Here is a 27871-nt window from a genome sequence, read left to right on the forward strand (position 1 = left end):
CACCGTTATTTATCTCACTGCCCCATCCCAGCTCAGAACCTGGCTATATGCAAATCAGTCTGTCCCTGGCCCAGTGCATCATGGGAACAGGGCAGACTAAACTACCAAGCCAATTCTTTACCAGAAAGGAGACAAGCTACCGGGGACCGGTTTCTGGCATTTCAGCCTCTTCGGCCCGGCTTGCTTGAATCCTGATGGAGCAGTGAGAAAGGGACTCATGTCTGAGTATACCCTGCCACACCTATAGTGGCCAAAATCGATTTACAAAAGGGGGTGGTGATGAACAGAGTGTCTGAATTGAGCAGACCACTCTTACCCAGTCCAAAGATCAGGGCTTGATCCATCACCGTTATTTATCTCACTGCCCCATCCCAGCTCAGAACCTGGCTATATGCAAATCAGTCTGTCCCTGGCCCAGTGCATCATGGGAACAGGGCAGACTAAACTACCAAGCCAATTCTTTACCAGAAAGGAGACAAGCTACCGGGGACCGGTTTCTGGCATTTCAGCCTCTTCGGCCCGGCTTGCTTGAATCCTGATGGAGCAGTGAGAAAGGAACTCATGTCTGAGTATACCCTGCCACACCTATAGTGGCCAAAATCGATTTACAAAAGGGGGTGGTGATGAACAGAGTGTCTGAATTGAGCAGACCACTCTTACCCAGTCCAAAGATCAGGGCTTGATCCATCACCGTTATTTATCTCACTGCCCGATCCCAGCTCAGAACCTGGCTATATGCAAATCAGTCTGTCCCTGGCCCAGTGCATCATGGGAACAGGGCAGACTAAACTACCAAGCCAATTCTTTACCAGAAAGGAGACAAGCTACCGGGGACCGGTTTCTGGCATTTCAGCCTCTTCGGCCCGGCTTGCTTGAATCCTGATGGAGCAGTGAGAAAGGGACTCATGTCTGAGTATACCCTGCCACACCTATAGTGGCCAAAATCGATTTACAAAAGGGGGTGGTGATGAACAGAGTGTCTGAATTGAGCAGACCACTCTTACCCAGTCCAAAGATCAGGGCTTGATCCATCACCGTTATTTATCTCACTGCCCCATCCCAGCTCAGAACCTGGCTATATGCAAATCAGTCTGTCCCTGGCCCAGTGCATCATGGGAACAGGGCAGACTAAACTACCAAGCCAATTCTTTACCAGAAAGGAGACAAGCTACCGGGGACCGGTTTCTGGCATTTCAGCCTCTTCGGCCCGGCTTGCTTGAATCCTGATGGAGCAGTGAGAAAGGGACTCATGTCTGAGTATACCCTGCCACACCTATAGTGGCCAAAATCGATTTACAAAAGGGGGTGGTGATGAACAGAATGTCTGAATTGAGCAGACCACTCTTACCCAGTCCAAAGATCAGGGCTTGATCCATCACCGTTATTTATCTCACTGCCCCATCCCAGCTCAGAACCTGGCTATATGCAAATCAGTCTGTCCCTGGCCCAGTGCATCATGGGAACAGGGCAGACTAAACTACCAAGCCAATTCTTTACCAGAAAGGAGACAAGCTACCGGGGACCGGTTTCTGGCATTTCAGCCTCTTCGGCCCGGCTTGCTTGAATCCTGATGGAGCAGTGAGAAAGGGACTCATGTCTGAGTATACCCTGCCACACCTATAGTGGCCAAAATCGATTTACAAAAGGGGGTGGTGATGAACAGAGTGTCTGAATTGAGCAGACCACTCTTACCCAGTCCAAAGATCAGGGCTTGATCCATCACCGTTATTTATCTCACTGCCCCATCCCAGCTCAGAACCTGGCTATATGCAAATCAGTCTGTCCCTGGCCCAGTGCATCATGGGAACAGGGCAGACTAAACTACCAAGCCAATTCTTTACCAGAAAGGAGACAAGCTACCGGGGACCGGTTTCTGGCATTTCAGCCTCTTCGGCCCGGAACAGACTAATTTGCATACAGCCAGGTTCTGAAACTGGGATGGTGCAGTGAGCTAAAAAACGGTGTTGGATCTAGCCCTGATCTCTTGACTGGGTGAGAGCTTTCTGCTTAATTCAGAGACTCTGTCCCTCACCACCCCTTGTTGTAAATATTTTTGTCCACTCCATGAAGGCCTTCTTTATGGCGAACAGTTCCTTCTCTGCCATGGTATAATTGGTTTCAGCGGAGGACAGCTTTTTCGACAAAAAGGCCACCGGGTGTAATTGTCCGGTACCCTTGTCCCTTTGAGAGAGGATCGCTCCCACCGCGGCATCCGAGGCGTCCGCCTCTACCACAAACGGAACGTCCATTTGAGGATGCTTCAATATGGGGGCTAAACTGAACGCAGTCTTCAATCGATTGAAGGCTTCATCCGCCTCAACCGTCCATTCAAAAGATATCCCTTTTCTAAGCAAACGAGTAATCGGGGCTGCAACTGCTGAAAACTGTGCTATGAACCGCCGATAATAGTTTGAAAAACCTAGGAAACATTGCACCTCTTTGACGCTTTTGGGAGCTGGCCACTGTTGAACTGCCTCCACCTTACGATCCGCCATACGGAACCCCAAGGGGCTCAATATGACCCCCAAAAACTCCACCTCTGCCACCCGAACTCGCACTTGCTAAGTTTGCAATACAAGCAATTATCCAATAGCCTCTTCAAAACTAAGATGACGTGACCAGCATGTTGAGGGATAGACCTAGAATACACCAAGATGTAATCTATGTAGACAATGACAAATTGGTCAATATAGTCCTTCAGCACGTCGTTTAAAAAGTACTGGAACGCCGCAGGGGCATTGCAGAGACCAAACGGCATTACCAAGTACTCAAATAAACCGTACCGAGTCTTGAAGGCCGTTTTCCACTCATCCCCGCTGCGGATCCTCACCAGATGGTATGCTCCCCGGAGATCCAACCGGGTGTAAATGTTGGCCTCCTTTACTTGGTCCAATAAAACGGGGATGAGTGGTAACGGATAACGGTTTTTGACTGTCTGCCTATTCAATAGGCGGTAGTCGATACAAGTTCGCAGCTCCCTGTTGGCCTTTGCAATAAAAAACAAGGGCGAAGCCGCAGGGGACCGAGAGGGATGAATTAACCCCATGGCACAGAATTCCCTCAAATACTCCTGCAGGTGTTTTGTTTCAGGCTCTGAAAGGGCGTATACTCTACACGAGGGTATCACTGCACCGTCCACTAGATCAATACGACAGTCGTATTCACGGTGAGGTGGCAACGATGCAGCCTTAATTTCACTGAACACCTCACGATACTCTTCATAGACAGATGGCAAGCAAACATCTTTTTCAACTGCCGTGGCCACCTGATACCCCTGTGCTAATGCAATCAAATGATGGACCTTTTCTTTCATACATGAAGCTTGGCATTCAGCCGACTGAAAACTGATGGTTTTCTGTCTCCAATCCATGGTAGGATTGTGCAGGCCTAACCAGGGCATGCCCAGGATAACCTCATACTGAGGTGCTTCGATGATATTCAGCACTATAGTCGGTCGGATCCTGACACTTGTAGCTGATAAATCATCCCTTTTGAACTGTGGTCCCTACTGAGAAAACGGGATGTATGTCACTACCACGCACACTGTTACAACGCGTACCATTACAACGCGGTTGTAACAACGCAAGTCATTACAACGACTTGCGTTGGGGGGGGCGCAAATTTAAAAAATATAATTTACTATTCCAACACCAGTCCCTGTGGATAGTAGGGAAGGTGTTGGGATAGTAAATTAAATGATTTTTTATCCTTGAGCGCCACCCAGCGCAATTCGTTGTAACAACTTTCGTTGTTATAACCGCGTGGTAATGGTACTTCGTTGTAACGCGCGCGTTGTAAACGTTGTATACCGAGAAAACGTATTGTGATCATAATCCAAGTCACACCTTTTGGCATGTCTTGAGTGCAGACAGCAGAGTACTGAGCAGTTGCTGCAAAGTCATCCTGCGCCCTGGGCACCCCCAACTGTTTTGCAGACTGGCACTGGTGGTAACAGACTCTGACGGACCTGGGCTCTGCCTAACCAGGGCCAGGGCCAGTGCTATGCTGAAAGAGACACTTAGAATATAGTGAAAACACCTCCATACACCAGGGTACACTATGGGTTAGGGTATTCCAATGATTGGCATCACCTCCCTTATAAGGGCCTAGTACATAATAGGACAGGGGATTGTGACTACCTTTAAGTCCTTGGTATATATATATATATATATATAATGGGGCATGGCAGTTTAGAGGTCAGCAGCCCTTTCTGCACTGGCTTGTGTGGACTGCTGTAGCCTGAGATCAGCTTAAAAGCATCCCCATGTTGCAGGACTGCTTTTAAAATGCTAATTGTGCCCAACTCGACTGTGGTGTTAGTGGCACTTACAAAATTGATAAACTACAATGTTTGGGCATATTAGGTACCAGAATGAGAGACAATTTTCCCTAGTGCACCTTTACAGAACAACAGTTTGACATTTGAATGATTAGCAAACCTCATATAGAACCACTCTATACGTTCACTGACTAATCACTATAACAACTGAGGTGTAATACATCATTTATTTAAAAACACATTTAGTACATGTAATACATCATTTATTTAAAAACACATTTAGTACATGTACAATTCATTAAAAAAGCTCTCCTTTGAGTGCTCGGTCATAAAAATTTGTTACACAAAATACGTTCAGTTCAAAATTAAAAATACAATCTATAATGCATACATTTAAAAAACGCAATATTCAGTATTGCATTTATAAAGTTCGAGGATAGGAAATCCAATACTGAATATTGTGTTTTTTTAAATGTATGCATTATAGATTGTATTTTTAATTTTGAACTGAACGTATTTTGTGTAACAAATTTTTATGACCGAGCACTCAAAGGAGAGCTTTTTTAACCAATGAATTGTACATGTACTAAATGTGTTTTTAAATAAATGATGTATTACAAGGGGGGAGAGACTATGGAGATTAACCATCTGTTTAACCAGCTCTTCTCTCCCTGTTGGAAAATCAGCCATTATGAACTTTGGCGAAATGGTGCTCTCTAGGAGAAAATGGTGCCACACTTTGGAAGATGTGCTCATGCCCTGGGGTAATGCCCTGCACCTCATTGGACAGGAGTGCCCTCCTGCTTGACCAAGAGAACTTGAAATAAGTATCTGAGAGGCATACAGCCTCTCAGATCTGCTGCTTGAAACTTAAGAGAGAAGTGATCAGCTGAGGATTTTAATTGGCACCAACCAGGCCCTGCACTCTGAAGATTGTGCTTGCTGCACAACCTGAACAACAGCCCTATGGACCTAAATTGCTTCAAAAGAACCAAAGACTGGACTCCCTGCAAGAGACAGGTTAAAAGAGCTCACCTGGAACATCACCACCGAGAATCGTCAGCCTGGAGTAACACCAGTGTATTTGTAAGGGTTTTGTCCAAGAGGATTGTGGGAACTGAAGTCCCAAACTTGCAAGGACCATGTTGGAGCTGCCAGACCATTGGAGTAAGTGTTGGACACCTTGGGACCCTTTGGGGAACTTCAGGGAGAAGTGCCAGAGGTGTGGAACAGCTTTAGAAAAAAGCTCCATAAGTGGACCGACTTGACCTGGCCAGTGGCCAGCCAAGCCGGCGACCCTCAAATGCGAGCCGGCCTGCCGTCCAGGTTCGTCCTGCTCCGGAGGTCTGACTTCCAGAGTTTGACCAGGAGTAAGCAGAAACTCAAGCCTGCAAACCCTGACTGAATCCAGCCTGGTGAAGAGCATTGAGGGACCTACAAGACAAGGCTTGGTAAAAATTTTTAAGTCTGAACATAGAAAAGGTGACCGGGTACAACCGCGAGAGCCAAACCACCCACCTTCAACCGCGAGTCAGCCTGGATCCCTAGTTCGTCCTGCTGGAAAGCTCCAGAGGTCGGAATTCCATAAGTTTGACCGGGAGCTCATTGCAAGGCAAGCCGGCAAACCCTGACCAAATCCACACTGGCTGAGAGCTTTGAGGGACCCCGGGAAGAAAAGCTCCAGAAAAGTCCGAAGATAAAAACTTTGACCTAGACCTACCGCGAGGGGTAGGCGTGCAGGGCTCCATCACCGTCGGCCAGACACTTTGACCCGGTCTAGCATCATAAGATGTCCTAATAGTCGCTATAGATTTCTATGTGCTATATAGTCCTAAATCTTTAAACAATCAAATCTCCAGCTTCCTACATTGGATTCTTTTTGTTTCAGTGTCATTTTAAAGATACAAATATTTCCTATGTTTATAGATGCGTGTTGGATTTGTGTTGTGAGTGTATCTTAATTATTTATTGGATTGGTGTTTTTAAATGCTTTACATACCTGTCTTTGAAGTTAAGCCTGCTTTCTCGCAGCCAAGCTACCAAGGGTTGAGCATGAGAATAATTTTCTAAGACCTGTACTGAGCCCTATATTGTGTTAATGGCCTTATTGCCAGCGGCAGATACACATTTGCCACTTCTAATAACCCCCTTTCCAACAGCAGTGGTTTCATGTAGATGAGGGTGGTGTAGTAGAAAGACTTCTATCTTTAAAAATGTCTCCCTCATAGTTTCCCACCTGACACAAGGGAAAAAACGATCCCATATTAAAATGCCATATCTGAAGGCTGCCTGTATATAAATGGAAGAAACTGCGTTGATCACTAAGATCGTGAGATGATCAAGCATATGTGAATAAGACAGGGAATGTGATTCTCCACATGATAACACATTCTGTTGAAGTTGGTGACAAAAAAAGTTCATTTTGTGTCCTGTTGCTCCCTCTCTGGTACAACAGAACATATACATTCTAGAAAACATTACAGAGCCCAGACAACAGACACCAAGGATTTCATCAGTAGTGTGTTGTCTAGGATGTCAAAAAGGGCATAAACATTCATGAAATCTTTAACGGGAAAGGGATCATTATCAATAACATCAGAATATCACTTAAAGCAGACACAATTACAGTTTATAATCCATGTAATCAGATTGTTACTTATCTTCTAGGTTCTCACTCTCAATAAAAACTCATAACCTGGAATTACTATTTTAATTCCAATAGTTAAGCATAAATGGCTTTGCTCTCAACTGTAAATTCTTCTCTACACCCTGATATCTACACTTTGAAAATAAACAGTTTCACTATACGTAGCTCAGGAGGAAGGTGTTGACAGTGCCAGCTACAGAGGTTGCACAAGACAATTCCACTTCACTGTTGGATAGAATGGGGAATCACTATTGTTGAATTCCAAGGCGCCATCTTTCAAATGGAAGGTATCGGAGGGCATATGTTCTTAGGAGGGATCACAGGTTGAGAGTGGAGGCATTTGGGAGGAGGCCATGGGAGGAATGAGTTGTAGAAGAGGTTGAAAAGAGGAAATAAAAGATCATTTGGGGAGAGCCTTATTCTGAATTGGATCTCTAAGAAGACTAAGCTCAAAGTAAATAGTGTAAATAGTACCAGGTGAAGGCAAATGGTGTTGTAATGGTTGAATGATTTTGATAATTTTACTCCAGAAATTACTTGTATAAACGCGCATTTGCAATGCAATAGGTCTCACATTAGGAAAGTTTGAGCTATTGGTATTGTAAATGACAGATTTTTTATTTATGTGTTGGTTTTGAAAATAGCGAAATAATAGCTTTTTCATTTACAATGCCAATAGTTTTAACTTTCGCAAATGTGACACCTATACCGTTTGTAATGCAATATGTTTTGTATTTACGTGACTTAGATGTATTGATATTACAAATAACAATGGCTTTTATTTTTTTAAATAATGAATACTTAAAAGTTATTGTAATTTATAATGGCAATAGCTTAAACTTTTGTAAATAACTTTTGTGAAGATTATGTTCAGTGTATTTTATTGTGACGAAAATACAAGAACAGAAGTGAAATATTAACATCTTTTTGGGACATTTGTAATAAAGCTTGAAACATTGAGAGAACATATTTGAACCAGTTGTTGTTGAATGGTTGTACAGATTGATGCTGTGGTGGCGCTGAGTTATGTGGTGGTGACGAGTGATGCTGTGGCGTTCAGTGATGCTGTGGTAGAACATAGTGATGTTGTGGTGCCCCTGAGTGATGCTGTGGTGATGCTGAGTGAGGCTGTGGTGATGCCATAGATAGCGTGAGGGCGATAGATAGATAGAGGGAGGGGGATAGATAGAGGGAGGGCGATAGATAGAGTGAGGGCGATAGATAGAGTGAGGGCGATAGATAGATAGATAGAGTTAGGGCGATAGAGTGAGGGCGTTAGTTAGAAGCGTGCACTGACGTCTGGTGGTGTGTGTGTGAATGGTGAAATTGTGCACTGGCGGCTGGTGGTGTGTGTATGCCTGGTGAAAGCGTGCACTGATGGCTGATGGTGTGTGTGTGCCTGGTGAAAGTGTGTACTATGTCTGTTGATGTGTGCCTGGTGGAAGCGTGCACTGATGGCTGGTGGTGTCTGTGTCCGGTGAAAGCATGCACTGATGGCTGGTGGTGTTTGTGTGTGGTGAAAGCGTGTACTGATGAGTAATGGTTCGCCCTAAGTTGGCGGGGTATGCTCAGACGTGAGTCCCTTGCTCACTTTGCCACTGGATTCAAGCAAGCCCGGCTGAAGATGGCTGTAATGCCCGAAACCGGTCCTGGGAAGCTTGATTCCGGTCCAGGGAAGACATGGCTTGGCAGTTCGGGCTGGACTGTTCCCGTGAGGCACAGGATCAGCCTGATTTGCATATGGCCATGTCTGAGCTGGGGTGGCGGAGTGAGCTAAAGAACGGTGACGGATTAAACCCAGATCAGTTGACTGGGGGTGAGTGTTTGTATTGTCAACGCTCCGTCCATCATCCCCTTTAGTTTTTCTGATGAGTGATGTTGTCTGTGCGTGGTGAAAGTGTGCACTGATGGTTTGGTTTTCAGTGTAGTTGTGTGTGTGTGTTTGTTGTGTATGTGTTTGTATGTGTGGTTGTGTGTGTGGTTGTATGTGGTTGTGGGTGTGTGTGTGGTTGTGTTTGTGTGTTGTGTGTATGGTTGTGTTTGTGTGGTGTTGTGAGTGTGGTGCTGTGTGTGTGGTTGCACTGTAAGGCATTCGCGAGCGTGGCAGTGCTAGAGTTCGCACCTTTCAGTGAGAGGCTTTGGGGTAGAGGTGTGCCAGAAAAAAACTCATGAATGCCAGATTGCAGCATAATGTGTACTAAAATAGATCAGCCTAACAACAGTGTGTAAAAGACAATACATAAAAAAATAGTTGTCTAACAATTAGGTGGGTCGGATAGTGGTGTGTCTGCCTGCTAGAAGCGTGCACTGATGGCTGGTGGTGTGTATGCCTGGTGGAAGCGTGCACTGACAAACGGTGGTGTGTGTGCCTGGTGGAAGCATGCAAATATAGCTGGTGTTGTGTATGCCTGGTGAAAGTGTGCACTGACAGCTGGAGGAGTGTGCCTGTTAAAACGTGCACTGGCAGCTGGTGGTGTGTGTCTGCCTGGTGAAAGCGTGCACTGACGGCTGGTGGTGTGTGTCTGATGGAAGCGTGCACAGACAGCTAGTAGTGTGTGTGCATGATGGAAGCATGCACTGACTGGTGATGATGCCACTTGGACCTTTTGAAGTATTTAGCCATGCAGCACATTATCCTGGGTGCTACACCATCTACTGTTATTTCAGGTGCATTGGTTAACGACCACACACCCAAGGATGGGCTTCCGTGCTTTTTAATGAAAATATAAAAAAGTTGTATACGTGTGTCATGTGAAAAAAACAGTTGAAGTGAGAGACAGGTAACAGGTAAAGGGACGTCGCTACCAGTGGTGCAGCAGGTGGCGGCAGGTCAACTGCAACCAAATTGCACATGAAAAACGATATTAGATGTTCGTGACCGACCTCACGCTACATGCGGAGCACATGTGGCTTGATTGCCATATGACTGTAGGTAAAAACTCACATGGACAAGGAATTAGTGCATCAGAAGTTCAATGTGATAAATCAAAAAAGTTCCACAGTCAGAAGGGACAACATGCGTTACCTGTTTCTGTTGTATCTTTAGCCAAGAATAAAGAAAGAATATAGAAATTAGTCTTTGTGGACTTAATTGTGCATTGATAACATTGAAAGTTTGCTCTTCCTCGACCGTGATTCAGAAATAAAGTTTTGATGTTTTTTACTTTAAAACTAGGGGATAGTTGGGCCGTTTTCCGTCCTTGCACATGTGCATTAAGCTGTCTGAAAACCCTCAGTGCTCCGTATGGGGCTGTTACATACCCAGCTTCAGGTAGGAAAGCACCTGGGGTGATTCATTCTTTAGGGCTGGTGTCTGCTTCCGGAGCGCGCTCTGAAACGACCACCTGCCCCTGCTGGCTGGACGAAATGTCGAAGAAAAAGCTAATTTCCGATAAGCCTGCTACAAGTGGTGTCAGCTTGAAGGCAGAGCCATGCTCTGTGAGAGAATGTGTGGGCAAAGAGGGTGGGGGAGCTGCGGTGACTGTCTGTGGGCAGAAGGGAGTCAAGGCCTCTGCCCAATATCCTGCCCTGAAGGGATATCCCGGGACTGAGAATGATAAAAGGCCTGTTCAGGTGTTGGGGATCCCTGGAATGAGAGAATACAAGGCGAAAGGGGAAGGAGAAGCGTGCAACAAAAGAGGGAGTAAAGGTCTACTGAGAGAGCAAATATTGAGAGGCTGAGAAGGGGAGGACATGAAAATAAAGGAGAAACATGGGATATATAGTTCGCACGATCTGAATATGCAAAGGAGGTGGGGTGATGTGAAGGGAATGGACAGGTTAAAGAGAGAATATGAAGTGAGCAGAGGGAAGAGTAAACCAAGCATTTGCAATGCGATAGGTCTCGCATTACTAAAGTTAGAGCTATTGGCATTGCTAAATAATGCAACACCAATAGCTCAAACTTTAATAATGCGAGACCTATTGCATTGCAAATGCTTGTTTAATATAGACTGGAACATACGTTTTATCACCAGACTTTGACCCTGAGTAAGAGAGAGAAAGACAGAATGGACTAGTAAGCGAGATCGGAGAACGATGACAAGCATGACAGTGTGTGTGAGAGGAAGAAGGGGTGCGGCGTGGAAGGAGAAAGAGATACGAGGTGAAATCAATACTAGGCAGCCTTAGTAGTCGGAGTCATTGGTATTTAGTGACCCCGGTATTCTGCAGCAGCGCTAGTGGGCTCCCAAGAAAAGCTTTATGGCATAACATATACTTTTTTCACAAATAAAGAAATGGTGAAGAGGATGGGTCAGTACTGTCATTAGCCTCCGGTTACGTTTTTATTTAGTAATCACTCTAGGTAGGCCGGTGCACAGACGAGAACATTACTGTATGTACGAAGATCCCAAGTACATACAGCAAATATTGTTAAATGTCCTAAGTGTATAGTTCCTTAAAGGTTATAGTAGCAGCCAAGTGGAGCTCTTGTGTGGGGCATGGTAAGTGCAAAAGGAATAGGTGCTTTGTAATGTGCTAGTGAAGGACCACGAGTGCTTTTCCTTTAAACTGTCCCCAAGTGTCCTGCTGGCTAGCAATTCACAGAGTGTATAATTCTCAGAAGTGCTTGATATCTTCTTTACTCTTCACTTAGGTTGAAAAAAAGTTTGTACAGGGTCACTCACATCTACCAGTTTTGGAAGAATGCATGCCTATTTATAATTATGATCTATTCATTGCAAATCAGTGTATAGATGATTCCAAATTTAGATTGTGCTGGATTCAATATTATGCTGGCATTTATATCCTCTAATCAGGGGAACATAAGTGCAGTAGCGCAGAAGAGAAATGAGAAGGGAGTGGGGCTGCTGAAATTGACTGTGAGTCCTTTAGCGGTTCTTGCAATAAGTCACACCACTCACATATAGGCACACAAAGGAGTGACTGGAACTCCGGAAATAAGAAAGGATGGTGGTTCCTTTTGAGGAAAACCTCGCTGATTATTACCCAGAAAGAACAGTAGTTCTGAAGCTTGACAAGTATGTCCGGGGAGGGCTTTAATGGAAAATCCCATTCTAACATGCACGAAGATCACATGGTAGGTGTGGCCTACAAGGCACAGAAATAAATAAGCAAATAAATAAGTAAACAAATCTAAAGATAAATGGCAACCTATAACTAAACACGCCACAGTGAGACTACAAAACACAAAGCGAAACAAATGGTAACCTGCTTTACTCTACTCATCTGAGTACCATCACTAGTTGCCGTCCAATGGAAAAAAGGCTTCAGGCATTATTCTGCAGGTGTATATAAATACAACCAGACAGAAAGGGTATGACAGGCTACTCTCCTACCCCTTAGTCACAATTCTTAACAACAAAAGAGAGCCTACTTTTGTGAGTTTATAAAGGACAAATTGTCTACGTGAAAAAACACACAGTGACTAAATAACATAGGTGGTCAAAAAAACTAAAGGGAAAGAAAACTATTCTCTAAAAGAACCCTCACTCACCCTAATGGTGACATGCTTCATCATGGGGTTCGTCACAGGAGGGACCGAATGTCCCCCTGTGTGCTACAACGCCTGCAATTGCAGCGGAGCAGGTATGTCAACTGTGAGGTGTGTGTGATCAGTGAATAAGTGGTGACTTAAAAGATCCCAACAACTTTATTAAAGGGCCAAATGTTCACATTAAAATTGTGAGATCACGGTAAGGTTGGAATTAGAACCCCAGTGACCTAGTGTGGGTGGTCAACATGTTTCTGCTGTCTAGTTGCTCATTTAGCTCAGCTTTCTTCAGGACCAATTTTAACAAACAAAAAAGTACGTCCTCCTGGGGTTCACACACGCTAAGGAGTGCCCACACCGTTAGGACAGTAGAGGAAAAAATACAAATTTTGGTACTCTCCTCATTTAACTCACGGTTTTACCCTCATTCGATATTCCTGCAATTTGCCTGGATGCCATTATGTATGAAGAGTCGGCTTGCCTCATGGACGCTCAGTGTGGCATTCTCTTCACGTCAAGATCCGGACGCCAGTGGTATGAGAAACCAGGTTCCAGGCGGCGAATCGTACTGTTGAAAAAAACGGGAAGGTTCTAATTCCAACCTTACCGTGATCTCACAATTTTAATGTGAACATTTGGCCCTTTAATAAAGTTGTTGGGGTCCATTTGGGATCTTTTAAGTCACCACTTATTCACTGATCACACACACCTCACAGTTGACATACCTGCTCCTCTGCAATTGCAGGCGTTGTAGCACACAGGGGGACATTCAGTCCTTTCTGTGACGAACCCCATGATGAAGCATGTCACCATTAGGGTGAGTGAGGGTTCTTTTAGAGAATACTTTTCTTTCCCTTCAGTTTTTTTTAGTTTTTTTGACCACCTATGTTATTTAGTCACTGTGTGTTTTTTCATGTAGACAATTTGTCCTTTATAAACTCACAAAAGTAGCCTCTCTTTTGTTGTTAAGAATTATTCTGCAGGTAAATAGGCAATCGAAATCCAACAAGCTGTCTTTGAGAAATCTTTGCATTCGTAGTAGGTTAATATATCAAATAACAGTCAACTGAAAGTAATATCAGACATTTAAAACATAACCACCCTTGCTTAGGAGGTGGTGACAGTCCTGCATAGGAGAGTCAGGTAATGGGACGAGAGCTACACATTCTGCTTGTGCTGTCCTCTGCTAGGTCTTTACGACGCTGGTTTCAATATAATGTACTTGTCATGGTCCTTGAACTTGGAGAAAAGATTCATCCACAATTTTCTACGGGGAGCTTATTTTTGAAATAATGTTTTCTTTTTAGAATGTGAACCTGTGACCAAGTAGCTTGAAATTGATTTTATATTAACTAAAGATATTGCTGGGCCACATTTTCAGGTTTATCGTCTCTTTGTTTTGAGCAAACCTAAGAACTATTCTGCAGCAGACATTTTCTTAAGACTTGAGCAAAAAACACAGGCTAAACACACACATTCTTCAATTTAGATGATGTGGGAGTTGTAAGCGCTGTATGAGAGCAATAAAGCCAATGTAGTTAGAGAACATTGTGCATGACTCCATTCTATGCAAGTTGAAAGTTCACAGCTAAAGATGAACACTGGATGAGACATCAAGCTACATTACCAGTTTTCAGTAGCAAATTGGTCCAAAATGTCTTGGTAAATTACAAATGAAATCACGGTTCCTTCAAAATATTTCCTTTGATATGTTGCTACCCGCCAGTAGTGCATGCACATAATGTGCTCCAAAGTAGAAATAGCTTAACGAAAGTGTCCAGGAATTATGTAATTAGCAGGGGTAATCAAAACCTCAAACTGCCATACATACATATCCTGTAAATTTAGAAAGTTATCAGTCATGACAGGACAAAACAGCGATTTTTATGCATTTTCCGAAGATGCCAGTAACAACCAGAAAATATACGTTTCAACAAAAATGGTGATGCGCATGACTACACATTTTTAATTAAAAGGGTGTGCAGGAAGGTACATCCTGACTATGGTTGCCCCCAACTTTTTGCCCTGTGTTTTAGCTGGTTTTTGACATAGTCGACCTGGGATCCTGCCAATCAGGACCCCAGGCCTACTGCTCTCTCTTTAAAATGGATTCCATGTACCTTAGGTGCATTTCCAATTGGTACTGGGCCACCTTATCAGACCCCGTAACGCAGGGCATAGGTGTACCCAGGGCCGCCAGGGGCTGCAGCATGTATTGTGCCACCCCTGGCTGGCCTCCTAAATTTGACACAACTGGCTGCATGACAGCTGGGGCGAAGTCGTGTAATCACACTTTGCTTTAGATATAGTAGCGCTATATCTAACCATACAATAGACACTCGAGTTCCTATCAGTCACTCCTATGGCAGGCCTTGACAATCCTGAAGGCAGAGTGCATGGGCTCGTGTGAACTAGGTTCTGGCCCGAGCCGAGCCCGGTTGCAGCTTGCGGAATCAAGACCCAATGGCTGTTCCATGATAACGCGTACCATATCGGTAACTTCGGTGTCGCGTTATCAAGGCATGTCGAGTAAGGTGTCATACGAATCGGGGTGCTGCCCTCTCACCAATTCTGGCGACGAGGTTAGCATTCCGCCCTTCTAGAGGGACACGACATGTACGTAACTGTGAACCCCGGTTAAAGTTAACTAAAGCCTCAGCTCCACAAAATGGATGCTGCCACCACAGACACGAGTCTGACCTCCTGCTGCTGGGAGTCCTTCCAGCGAGGAGAGCTTGGACAAAGGGTTTCCTGTCGAGGGCGGTGTTCGCACCGTCCCAGACAGGGTTTGTGTATTCTGGGTAGGTAGGGCTTTTGCGAGAAGGTGACTGCGGAGTGGCACCCCGGTGCTCACTACGCATCTGCCGGTTAGAACCAGTTCCAGGGGCGACAGCCCTGGCCTGGGGAAAGTCCGGCAGGGGAGAGGGGTGTAACTACCCCCCTTCCTGGTCCCACCCTTAGGGCAGGACCTAGTCATGTACCCACCCCTTTCTTTAGAATAAAGGCCGGAGCGGGGACCCTTCCAAATTAGATCATCTTTGATTCAAGAACTACTTTCTACGAAAGGACATTCAAGACTCTTCTCAAGATTTCTCCCTTGTGACTAAGGAGTAGTCACCCTGCATCAGCGGGCACCACCTAAGAACTCTGCGGTTTGCTGTAAGTCCTTCCTCAAGGAATCCGACGGCCCAGCTCGACGAGAACCGGCTTCCCTGGCACCTCTGACCTCTACCCACGTCATCAGCTCAGCTGTGCTCTGTGGGTGCGACGAGACCTCGAGGGACCGGCCATCATCAAAACCTGCACGCTTTCTTAACCAGCACGACCATCGAGGTAACTCTCTGGTGAGTGCTCTGGGGTCCGAGAAGCCCCGACCCTGAGCCGCTCCAGCATCGAAGTGCAGTCTCCCAGCATCTCCACGATCTGCGTGGGGCCCTTCTGCTCACTGCTCAGCACGTTGTCTGGTCACTAGCCGCTGGCTTGTGCCCTTCTGTGACGACATCCGACAATCAACACTGCTGGTCTGGTTGCTCCAGACTGGCCCTTGCTTCCATCTTTTCGAGAAGCACCCCGGACCCTCCTGGTCCACTCAAGACGCCATCTTAGGCCCACCACGTGGCCCTGAGATTTGCCAAGGCTTGTTGCCCCATCCTGGGCCCAGCGACGCCGACAGCACCATCCTTCGTGGGACAGCTCGCACCTCCACCGTGGTCGCCGACAACGCCTCCTGGTCCGTGAGACTGCAGAGCCTAGCGTCGGCCACTCACCTGGTCGAGGTGACGGCCAACCGGTGCCTTCCTGGTACCACTCTGACTACTGGCTAGTAGTACGAACTTGGTCCCCTCTGCTTTCAGGTATCATCAATCTCTGATCCAGGCTTGGATCTCTACGAACTATTCATCACTGGTCGCCGGCCAGCAACTCCTTTTCTTCCGGCTCCTGGCTCGTCAGCGAAGACCCCGACGCCTGTAAGACTTGTGCAGCCGCAGCCCTCGTGGCTAGGTAACTCGGCATTTCGGTGCCTGCATAGCCTCTTTACTCTAGGGTCCCGAGTCCCTCGCTTCCGACTTGCCTTATCGGGTCCGCCCGAGACCTTAACCTTTCCGTGTCCTCGGACACTTGTTTTAATTGTGCACTTGAAGTATTTGCTAAAGAGATTTGGTTTGTGCTTAGTACCCCGTCCTCATAAAGAGTACAGGGCTGTTGTGATTCTTAATAAATATACTGTTTATTTTCATAACACTTGTGTGGTGTCCTTTCACTGGGTGTTCAAGGGGTACATGTGTGGTAAACAGCTGGCTTAACGCGCCCTCTCGAGTCTTTAGCCTTAGACTGCTCGTATCCACGCTACTAGGATAGCTGGTCTATAGGTTGACTTACAACCAAACACCATAAGGGTCGTTGGAACGATACATAGCGGTCGCTAGAATAGCGAACGTTGCATATCGGGCCAACTTCTCACATTGGTGAGCAGCGGTGTGTGTAGGAAGGTACATCCTGACTATGGTTGCCCCCAACTTTTTGCCCTGTGTTTTAGCTGGTTTTTGACATAGTCGACCTGGGATCCTGCCAATCAGGACCCCAGGCCTACTGCTCTCTCTTTAAAATGGATTCCATGTACCTTAGGTGCATTTCCAATTGGTACTGGGCCACCTTATCAGACCCCGTAACGCAGGGCATCGGTGTACCCAGGGCCGCCAGGGGCTGCAGCATGTATTGTGCAACCCCTGGCTGGCCTCCTAAATTTGACACAACTGGCTGCATGACAGCTGGGGCGAAGTCGTGTAATCACACTTTGCTTTAGATATAGTAGCCCTATATCTAACCATACAATGGACACTCGAGTTCCTATCAGTCACTCCTATGGCAGGCCTTGACAATCCTGAAGGCAGAGTGCATGGGCTCGTGTGAACTAGGTTCTGGCCCGAGCCGAGCCCGGTTGCAGCTTGCGGAATCAAGACCCAATGGCTGTTCCATGATAACGCGTACCATATCGGTAACTTCGGTGTCGCGTTATCAAGGCATGTCGAGGAAGGTGTCATACGAATCGGGGTGCTGCCCTCTCACCAATTCTGGCGACGAGGTTAGCATTCCGCCCTTCTAGAGGGACACGACATGTACGTAACTGTGAACCCCGGTTAAAGTTAACTAAAGCCTCAGCTCCACAAAATGGATGCTGCCACCACAGACACGAGTCTGACCTCCTGCTGCTGGGAGTCCTTCCAGCGAGGAGAGCTTGGACAAAGGGTTTCCTGTCGAGGGCGGTGTTCGCACCGTCCCAGACAGGGTTTGTGTATTCTGGGTAGGTAGGGCTTTTGCGAGAAGGTGACTGCGGAGTGGCACCCCGGTGCTCACTACGCATCTGCCGGTTAGAACCAGTTCCAGGGGCGACAGCCCTGGCCTGGGGAAAGTCCGGCAGGGGAGAGGGGTGTAACTACCCCCCTTCCTGGTCCCACCCTTAGGGCAGGACCTAGTCATGTACCCACCCCTTTCTTTAGAATAAAGGCCGGAGCGGGGACCCTTCCAAATTAGATCATCTTTGATTCAAGAACTACTTTCTACGAAAGGACATTCAAGACTCTTCTCAAGATTTCTCCCTTGTGACTAAGGAGTAGTCACCCTGCATCAGCGGGCACCACCTAAGAACTCTGCGGTTTGCTGTAAGTCCTTCCTCAAGGAATCCGACGGCCCAGCTCGACGAGAACCGGCTTCCCTGGCACCTCTGACCTCTACCCACGTCATCAGCTCAGCTGTGCTCTGTGGGTGCGACGAGACCTCGAGGGACCGGCCATCATCAAAACCTGCACGCTTTCTTAACCAGCACGACCATCGAGGTAACTCTCTGGTGAGTGCTCTGGGGTCCGAGAAGCCCCGACCCTGAGCCGCTCCAGCATCGAAGTGCAGTCTCCCAGCATCTCCACGATCTGCGTGGGGCCCTTCTGCTCGCTGCTCAGCACGTTGTCTGGTCACTAGCCGCTGGCTTGTGCCCTTCTGTGACGACATCCGACAATCAACACTGCTGGTCTGGTTGCTCCAGACTGGCCCTTGCTTCCATCTTTTCGAGAAGCACCCCGGACCCTCCTGGTCCACTCAAGACGCCATCTTAGGCCCACCACGTGGCCCTGAGATTTGCCAAGGCTTGTTGCCCCATCCTGGGCCCAGCGACGCCGACAGCACCATCCTTCGTGGGACAGCTCGCACCTCCACCGTGGTCGCCGACAACGCCTCCTGGTCCGTGAGACTGCAGAGCCTAGCGTCGCCCACTCACCTGGTCGAGGTGACGGCCAACCGGTGCCTTCCTGGTACCACTCTGACTACTGGCTAGTAGTACGAACTTGGTCCCCTCTGCTTTCAGGTATCATCAATCTCTGATCCAGGCTTGGATCTCTACGAACTATTCATCACTGGTCGCCGGCCAGCAACTCCTTTTCTTCCGGCTCCTGGCTTGTCAGCGAAGACCCCGACGCCTGTAAGACTTGTGCAGCCGCAGCCCTCGTGGCTAGGTAACTCGGCATTTCGGTGCCTGCATAGCCTCTTTACTCTAGGGTCCCGAGTCCCTCGCTTCCGACTTGCCTTATCGGGTCCGCCCGAGACCTTAACCTTTCCGTGTCCTCGGACACTTGTTTTAATTGTGCACTTGAAGTATTTGCTAAAGAGATTTGGTTTGTGCTTAGTACCCCGTCCTCATAAAGAGTACAGGGCTGTTGTGATTCTTAATAAATATACTGTTTATTTTCATAACACTTGTGTGGTGTCCTTTCACTGGGTGTTCAAGGGGTACATGTGTGGTAAACAGCTGGCTTAACGCGCCCTCTCGAGTCTTTAGCCTTAGACTGCTCGTATCCACGCTACTAGGATAGCTGGTCTATAGGTTGACTTACAACCAAACACCATAAGGGTCGTTGGAACGATACATAGCGGTCGCTAGAATAGCGAACGTTGCATATCGGGCCAACTTCTCACAGGGTGCATCCGCAATATTTGTTGACTGCAACAGAGTATGGCTACAGACAAATGTGGAAAACGGTTAGGTGCCACTTATTCCATCCAGTGAATTTATGTATGCTCTTTTATGTAAGTGCTGAGAAATGTTAATTGATTACACTAAGCGTCAGGTAGCTTGGGATGTTCGAAGTTTGAGAAAAGGAGGCTTCAAGGTCAGACAAGCCACACAATCAGTGAGTGACATGTGGGCTAGTCTGAAAGTCAGTGTGTGTGTGTGCCGTTTTCTTGTTGGTTGTGACCTTGTTTTATGGTCTGCGAGCCACTTTTATTTTAGTGTCCGGACCTATTTTCTGTCCCAGTCCAACCCTGGCCGACTTGCAATTGATGGAGTGTTCAGTAAGAGACACTTGACATCTGGGAAGAGGATAACTTGATCTCCCATAAAACTATGGATTTAAAAAAAAAATTAGGATTGTGAAACATTTTGTATTGTGACATACAGCAGGGACGAGAACTGTGCATTTTCAGAGATATTCTACACTAAATGTTCTCCATGCCAAAAAAGCTGGACCGTGAGCCTGCTTTAACGTGTCACTACAAACAAATTAAAGTTAGGGACAAGAGTCGAGTAATAATAAAAAAGTGAGAAACTTCGAATGGGTTACTAAGCTAAACTTTCTTTCTATCTACCCCTCAACATCTCTCTGTCACCCCACAAAATAAAAAAAACTTAAATACGATTTTATTAAGTAGATAACGTATTTGCTGGTCGCAAGTGACAGTTTGTGACACAAGTGAATGCACCAGAAGCGCTGAGCGTTTTTATGAAGGCGCCCTAGGATGGGCAACTACACTCACAACAGCAGCCAGATGCCAGGGTATGTCAACAGCCTTCCTCCCGCAGGTGACGCTGCGTGTCCTCCGGGTGCGCATTGCCCTCCCCCCTGCGGCAGCAGCGCACGCGTGGGGCGGCGGTTGCTGCCCTCCCCCTGCGTCAGCGGCACCCGCTGGGTACTCACAGTCCAGGCGCTTCTTCTTGGGGCCCATGATCTCGTGTGTGGTGGCCTTACACACCGTCTTGGTGACAGCCGAACCCGCTACGATGTGCTGCGCCGCCATGATGCGGTCCGTGATGCTCTGCCCGGACATCTTGTTTCCCCCTCCTGAGGTCCGCAGCCAGTGCGAATACGGTTGCGCGGTTGCAGAGGGGCGGGCACGCCCATCTCTCATCTCCTAGATGGCAGGGGAGTGGGGGGGCGGCGGTGTGTGTGTGTGTGCGTGTGTGTGTGTGTGTGTGTGTTTGTGTGCATTTGTCTGTGTGTGTATGCGCGTGTGTGCGTGCCTTCGGCCGGCATGCGTAAGCGCATCTACAGACCCTGATTGGCTCGTGCACGGGTCTGTACCACTTGGGAGGGAAAACAACAACAATAGGTCTTGCTGGCGACATGCGTCGCCAAGTGCGAGACCTAAAAAGGTAGGCTGTCATTCTTTTTACAGGAAACGATGCACTTTAGCGGTCTGACCTTCTATCAAAAGACTTATCAAAAGTATTGGTAAGGCATTGCAAAAGAATTAGATGCTTCGCTCAGTTTTCTGTGTTTAGCAATGTGTTTACAACCTGCATGTTTGTGTTTAGTGTTTTATCAAAATGAATTGCCCATGGAGGGAGCGGAATGAGCTGATTATTTGGCCCACGACTCGGCATACCCTGCCATTTTAGGGCAAACAAGGGGGTGAGTGAAAACTTTCAGCACTACGTCCATCATCTCCTTGTGTTGCTTTATGCCACTTGATTCAATCTAGCCTATCTGATGAGGGATGAAACCCCGAAACTGGACCCAGAATGCTTTTTTCCGGTCCAGGGAAGATTCGGCTTGGCAGTTCGGGCTGGACTGTTAACATGAAGAACAGGGACAAGACTAATTTGCATATAGCTGGGTCTGAAATGGGGTGGCAAAGTGAGCTAAAGAACGTTGATGGATTCAACCCAGATCTGTGACTGGGGGTGAGTGTCCAATCTCCATGCGTTTGCTTACACTATTCGATGCAAGAGTATTAAATGTTTAGAAGGGGTGTTTAAATCTAATTCAGGATAAGTTTTGGACCAGGATGAAGTTTTTGGGGGTGAAACTTAGTCTGTAGAAAGAGTGCCCGTGGAGCTCTACGGTGAAGCATTTAACTATTTTTGTAAATAAAGTGTTAATTATATTTCAAATTGTATACGGTATTAGTGAGGCTAGTGGGGATGTGCATGAAAGCTGTGTCTGGTGTGGGTGGAGGACTGTGCATGTAAGAATGCTGTGATGGGCTGGTGTGGAGGCGGTTGCCCTGCGATGGCTGAATTGTATCCCCTTACTCTTGGGATCTCCGCAATGTCCAGTCAGGCCATTCCTTCCTGTGTGGTAAACAGTGTGAATGCCAGTGTGTGTCAATACATGTGGGAAGCAGCTTGTTTCCTACTCACTCTGTTGTCTACTCATGTCCCTTTTGTTGCTTGACTGCCATTTCCTCCCTGGTGATAGTCGGTTTGACCTTTCACCCTGCTCCAGCGCGCCCCAAGTCTCGCAGCTTGGCCACGCGCCAGTCTCCCGGCCGCTTGGGCATTGTGGGCGGTGTTTTGTGAGAGACAGACCATGTAACCATCTAGCTTCTCGTTCTGCGCAGAGCCTCTATGAAAGATCTCTTCTACCAGCAGGATTGTCGGCTGGATGAAGCGCACGCCCCTCGAGCAGAGCAGACCCGCCCTCTTCCTTGCTGTAGCAGTGCGTCTGCTGTGCCTACTGCTTACGATTTGATTGGCTGAGGCTCGCGCGTAGCCATCTTGGTGGCGATGCTGTTGTGCGCGCGCGCTCGTTGTAGAGCTGGGAGCGGTGCTAGTACAAGAAGGTGCAGCAGCCTGGCGCAGAGATGGGGTAGGTGAAAAGGAGCAGTCTGGCTATGTGTGTCTGCGTTTTCGTGCTCTCAGCGTGCACGTCCCCTGAGCAAACGGCTCTGTTAGGTCAGAGTATTCACGAGCGTGCAGGGAGCTCCAACCCTCACCTTTCGTGTTGTGGGGGGGGATAAATAAAGGATGAAGGGCCCCCAACCTCCGGTCTGCTATCTCCTGGTTTGACCTTTATGGTACTGGTGCGCTACGGATGAGAATCGTATGTACCCCAGATTGTCTTTGTTTGACTCAGGGTGTAATGGTTATTGTGCAGTTTGTGTACCTGTTTTTATGCACCGCCGGATAATGGGAGACCTTGACGCACCGGTGCCTCCAGCGATCAATAGCAAGGATTCGCTGCCGCAACACGCGGAGCTACGATCCATCTAAATACGAGCCGACACTGGTGCCTGTCATCAAAGTTTGTGTATTCGTGAGATGTGACAGTCCTTCCCACCCTTTGTCCCTCATCTCCTAGATGGCAGGTGAGTGGGAGGGGGGGCGGCGGCATGTGTGTGTGTGTGTGTGTGTGTGGGCACGCGTGCGTGCATGTGTGTGTGTGTGCTTTTGTGAGTGTGAATGTGGAGCAACAGATGTGCACGGCGCTGGGCTGGACGTGCGCGTCCACAGACCAGAATCGCCGCGCGTGCCCCGGTCTGTCTCCCTTGAGAGGCATCTCGACGACAATAGGTCTCGAGAGCGAGACCTAAAAATGGGCCTAATCTTCAGGGTAACTAGATTGAACAGTCTTAATGTTTCTGGGCCCCTGTGCCTCTTGGAGTAATAGCAATTTCTGTCAGGACGGTCAAGATTTTCACTATTAACTTCTCAGGAATGGCTCGATACTCAGTAAAGGCCGACCTCCAGGCACACAGAGTTCCCAAGTGACTCAGACGGGACCTTAGGGGTGCCGGGTGAGGAGAAGGGAACAGCGGGGAAAGAGGGCTGAAATGACAAAATGAAAATTGGCATCATTAGTTTACCGATGAATATGTATACCCATGTATTACCTCGCCTCCCTCTGTTATATACCTGATGTAAACGTGGGTAGTATCTCCAAACAAATATTAACTTATGTGGCTAATGACCAGGTCCTCCATATGTGCTCTCTAAAGAAATATGAGGAGAGGAAGACATCAAACGAATTTGTTATTGTCTGCACTACTTCCATGTCGGTTTCCTCTTGTCAGTGCACCATATCACACAATTCGTCAGAAGCAACTTTTCTGGAAGGTGCATGTCGTAGTGAGTCTCTTTTATGTTAAATACAAAGTGAGGGTTCCCTTTAATATACCAATGAGTTACCATGAAAGTTTCATGGCACTTGTTACTGTAACACTACATGAAAAGAAAACAAGCTTCTGCAATGCAATAGGTCTCGCATTAACTTTTGAGCTATTGGATTGTAAATGTGAATGCGTTTTATTTATGTTTTGGTTTTTAAAACATAAATAAAAGGCATCGTAATTTGCAATGCCAATAAATTAAACTCTCACCAATGCAAGACAGGTTTCATTCCAAATGCTGCTTGAAGGCATTGTGGAGTTGCCCCCTTCTGTCTCCCATGGCCCCTGAAGAGCTCCCTGTTTGCTACGAGTTAAATAAACAGCCAGGTGGTCACAAGTGCGCACGAGAGACCCTCCTGCAGTAAGAGAAACTCATTAAAGAAAATATTGCTTACAGACTAAAGAAAACATACCATGTAATAACCAAATAAAAAGGGCCAGTCCTCATGGGGGGGTTACAAATGAAGACAAGGAGGTACTAAGGAGGGACTAACAAGCCTAATAACGAATCACAAGCCAGCATTTACGAAGGAGAATGACACAAGCCAATGACAAATATGGGCGGAGAGTGGGCGGGCTTCAAGTACATACTCAAATACAGCATGGCTCGCAGAGCAGCGGATGCGCCGCCCAGGCTCGACCTAAAAAACAAGAATCTCACTTCCTCTGACTTTATTTCTCCAGAATCCTTAAAGAAGTCTTGTAGAGCAATATTTCACCTGGGATTTGTTTTATGAATTCCAGAACACTTTAGCATGAAGCAGAAACAAAAGTATAGATGCTGATTCTGTGTATCACCAGAAATCAGAATAGAAATAACTGTGCTTGAAAAGCGCTTTTCACTGGGATTTAAACCCCTGCTGGGCATGTCAGCCCAAAGGAATACAACCCCCCTCAAACAGCATCCATTCAGTGTACCTGGAGGAATCAAGGAATGAAAGTTTTAGCCAGGAGCGGCCGGTGCAGGTTAGAGTGGTAGGGGTGAGACAGGGTTGGGGGGGGGGGGTTCAACAGATGACCACAAGGGAAAATTAAAGTAATAATTTTCCCTCGTCATAGTCTGTCGAAATCCCCCCCACCCGGCCCCACCTCTCTTACCTGCATGGGCTGAGGCTGGTTTCAGCGTGAGAACCGCGTGCTATGGTACTGTCTTCACCACTAGAGGGAAACTGGACTTCCCCCTGGAACACCTGCAAAGAGTGGCTGGGAAATACCTTGATCAAGAGGATCCTTTCCAAGAAATTATGAGTAATTATGTAGCATGACGGGGAAAACACATTATCTTCTCCTCATGCTAAGATACAATATACCAAACTCATGCTGCAAGGCGTGTCTCCCTTTTCACCTGAATGTGTCCTCGGTAAGTTCCCAGGGTATTATAGTATATACAATTCTAGTTGACACTAGAATGAAACGGCCTGGTATAGTAATCATGTCAGTTTTATTCTTCAGTCATGTTGCCTGTCTCAATGTCAGAGGGCGTGCCTCAAAATTGCGTCTTTGCTATCTGGCATAAATTAGGCTTCCAACAGTTTGCTTACACTTGGTATTACCAGCGTACCACAAATTTGCGAGCAGACTAAATGGAATAAAAGTGATATCCAAATTTCGCCTAAAATGAGCGATGCTTGCCCCTTCATAAATGTTCTTCTACCACTGACCATAGGCCTCAATATACATATCAATGTAAGCACAAGTTATCTGATAATTTTGATAATGTTGCAGACAAAATGGAGGTTGTGCATTTCCTAAAACCAGGCAGGGAGGGTTTGTTGAAGCATACAAAATGTGTTCCCTAGAAGTCTTGCAGGGTGTTTCTCATAAGGTCTTGATGGGAACACTTCAACTTTCCTGTTTCTCTCAGCATGTGGGACGATAGATATTTATGCAGAAACATGTTTATATGAGTGCAATGCTGCCTTTGCAGCAACAGAATCAACACAATGCTGTACTTTATACTAAATCTGTTCATAGAGTTTTCCATTTTCTTTTGCTTCTGCTCAGGTTCCAAGAAGGAGAGAGAAGTTTTCACAAGGGCATATGACAAACTGTTTGGATCCACTCCTCCAGCTACATCAAGGTGGAAGCCTGCAGCTGATGCTTGTGCCGATGCCACTGCATCAGCCAAGCTAGATGTCTCAGGGAAATTCAAGATCATTCAGTCCATTCATTTTGGCGAGGATGTCAACCTGATCCTCATCCTCAAAAACTCAAGCACAGAGCATGCCAAGAATGTAGTGGTGAACATCTGCGCCTCATCCATGCTGTACAATGGGACAATGACAACTGAGGTCTCTGGGGAGAAAACTTCAGTCAAGCTTGGTCCTGCAGAAGGTAATTTACCATAGAGTTGGCTTCTTTCCACTTCCCTTCTTTGGCAGTTCGATAGTTAAGTGTAGTGTGGTGGTTTGCATGCATTAGGATTTCTTTTATAATCTGTGTTATGTATGGAAGATCAAAAAGTAGAATTTTATTAGCACACTCATTTTTTGTCAATTGCTATATCTTTACAGAAAAGGAGATTCCATTTACGGTTACTTATGGCCAATATGAAAAGTATTTGTCAAAAGATAATTACAATGTCCACTTCAATGCTGTCTGTGAAGCTGAAGGGCAGGCAACATTTCTGGTGCAAAAGACAATCACGGTTGAACACCCTCCAATTAGCCTCCAGGTGAGAAATGAATCATGGTGCTTTATAAACAGGGAAGTGTGATGACTGAGAAACATATGGGGTGTGAGATGAGCCTGGCAACATTTTCCTTTGCTGGGTTTTGGTCATTCCAGGAACCAGTGTGACTAGTCAGGCCTTTCCTTGCAACATCTTTCCAATAGTTAACCCCCTCCTTACCGTTTACTCATATGTATATCTGTCTATAAAGCACCTTTCATGGATCCACAGTCATAAGATCCTTCTATCTCAGTTGTAACCTGCTAGCTCTTTGCTCATGTTCCACAACTTTCATTCATGTCGTCTTTTTTTTGCTTTTTCTTGCTTCATGGTTTGAGCCGTTTGCTGTTTATTTTATGTCTCTTTACAAATCATTCCCTCACCTCTTTGCCATTAGTTAATCATTGACTCCAGTTACTACTTTTGCACCCATTCTAAATCATCTGAGACATACCTCCCCTGTATCTAGACACTAATGTTCACTTCCCATCCTCTAGCTTCTCTGACTGTCACCTCTTTGCATTTTTTGACTTATTCTTGGAAGTGTGTGTTTCTTTACTGATCTCCCCACATTTAGTTTGTTTTCTATGGAACTGTGTCTTTAATTTGAATAAACTTCACTAGCCTACTTTGAGGAATTTTCGGGCTCATTGCCAATCATTCAATGCTACTGCTGATCCATAGTCACACCAAATACCTGTTTCCACTCCATCGTTCCTGACAGATGACTGTAATTAAAATGAGGCTTTTTGTTTGTGGTTTTAGCTGCTGAACAGACGATTAAGTCTAGTGTCCCTTTGAGTGAATGGTTTAATCAGAATTAGTTTTAGTGGTGCCTTCAAAGAAGGGTCCTTATTTCTTGGCTGCAGGTGATTTGGCTGAGTTTGTTTATGTGGAAATTCTACCATATCTGCATATGTACAGTAACCCAAAACACTAATCACCATATGACCTTTCTGCTATCTTTCATCTAGAGCACATTGGAAGGGGCATTACCAAATACTCTTAGATGTATCCATTGTTATAGCAGTGAAACACAATATTTTAGTCTGAGGGTTGAATGAAGATAGGGTAGTCCTTTAAAGATCAATGCGAGGGCAAGATGGCCGCCGAGTAGGAGCTCTTCCAACGAGCTCCCGGATTGGGGAATACCAAAACGGTACTAATCCCCTTGTTTACCCGACCATCCGACCCCTTTTTTACCATCTTCAACTACTGATCAAAGGAAACTAAACGAAATTACCTCTTAAGTGGCTTGCCTCTAGAAATTGACTCACCAAGGACCGACTGGCCCGCACTAGGTCCTCCTCGCTGCTCGGCTCCCAGACAATGCCTGCCGAAGCTGTCCTGAGGTATCCAACAGCAATTCGACACTGGTGCCAGGAACGGCCCCACCGGTGCCTCAACGAACAGGGACTGGAGGCACTGTTCCGCTCCGGCCTGATCTGTGGAGCTCTGCGGTGATCCAACGCCTTCCCACGGCCCCCTTTCGGTTCTGGGACTCTCAGGCCCTTGCCCTCCAAAGCCTTCCTCCTACGATCTGTGCCCTCCTTGCTGTTCAACTCCCGGATCATGCCAGCTGAATCTGTCCTGAGGTGTCCGACAACAATCCAACACTGTTTTTTCTTGGTGCCAGGAAAAGACCCACCGGTGCCTCAACGA

At 46.7% G+C, this 27871-nt stretch overlaps 1 protein-coding gene across 1 annotated transcript in view; it reads left to right on the forward strand.

Moving 5' to 3' along the window:
- LOC147705983 (protein-glutamine gamma-glutamyltransferase E-like) overlaps positions 1-27871 on the forward strand; it is a 201081-nt gene that overhangs the window by 156006 nt on the left and 17204 nt on the right. Inside the window, exons 10-11 of the mRNA XM_086929013.1 lie at positions 25543-25872; positions 26052-26212. Of these exons, the coding sequence (XP_086785139.1) occupies positions 25543-25872; positions 26052-26212 (491 nt within the window). The remainder of the gene's footprint in view (positions 1-25542; positions 25873-26051; positions 26213-27871) is intronic.

This window comes from Lissotriton vulgaris, chromosome 7 (assembly GCF_964263255.1).
Source record: "Lissotriton vulgaris chromosome 7, aLisVul1.2, whole genome shotgun sequence".
Lineage (NCBI taxonomy): Eukaryota > Metazoa > Chordata > Amphibia > Caudata > Salamandridae > Lissotriton > Lissotriton vulgaris.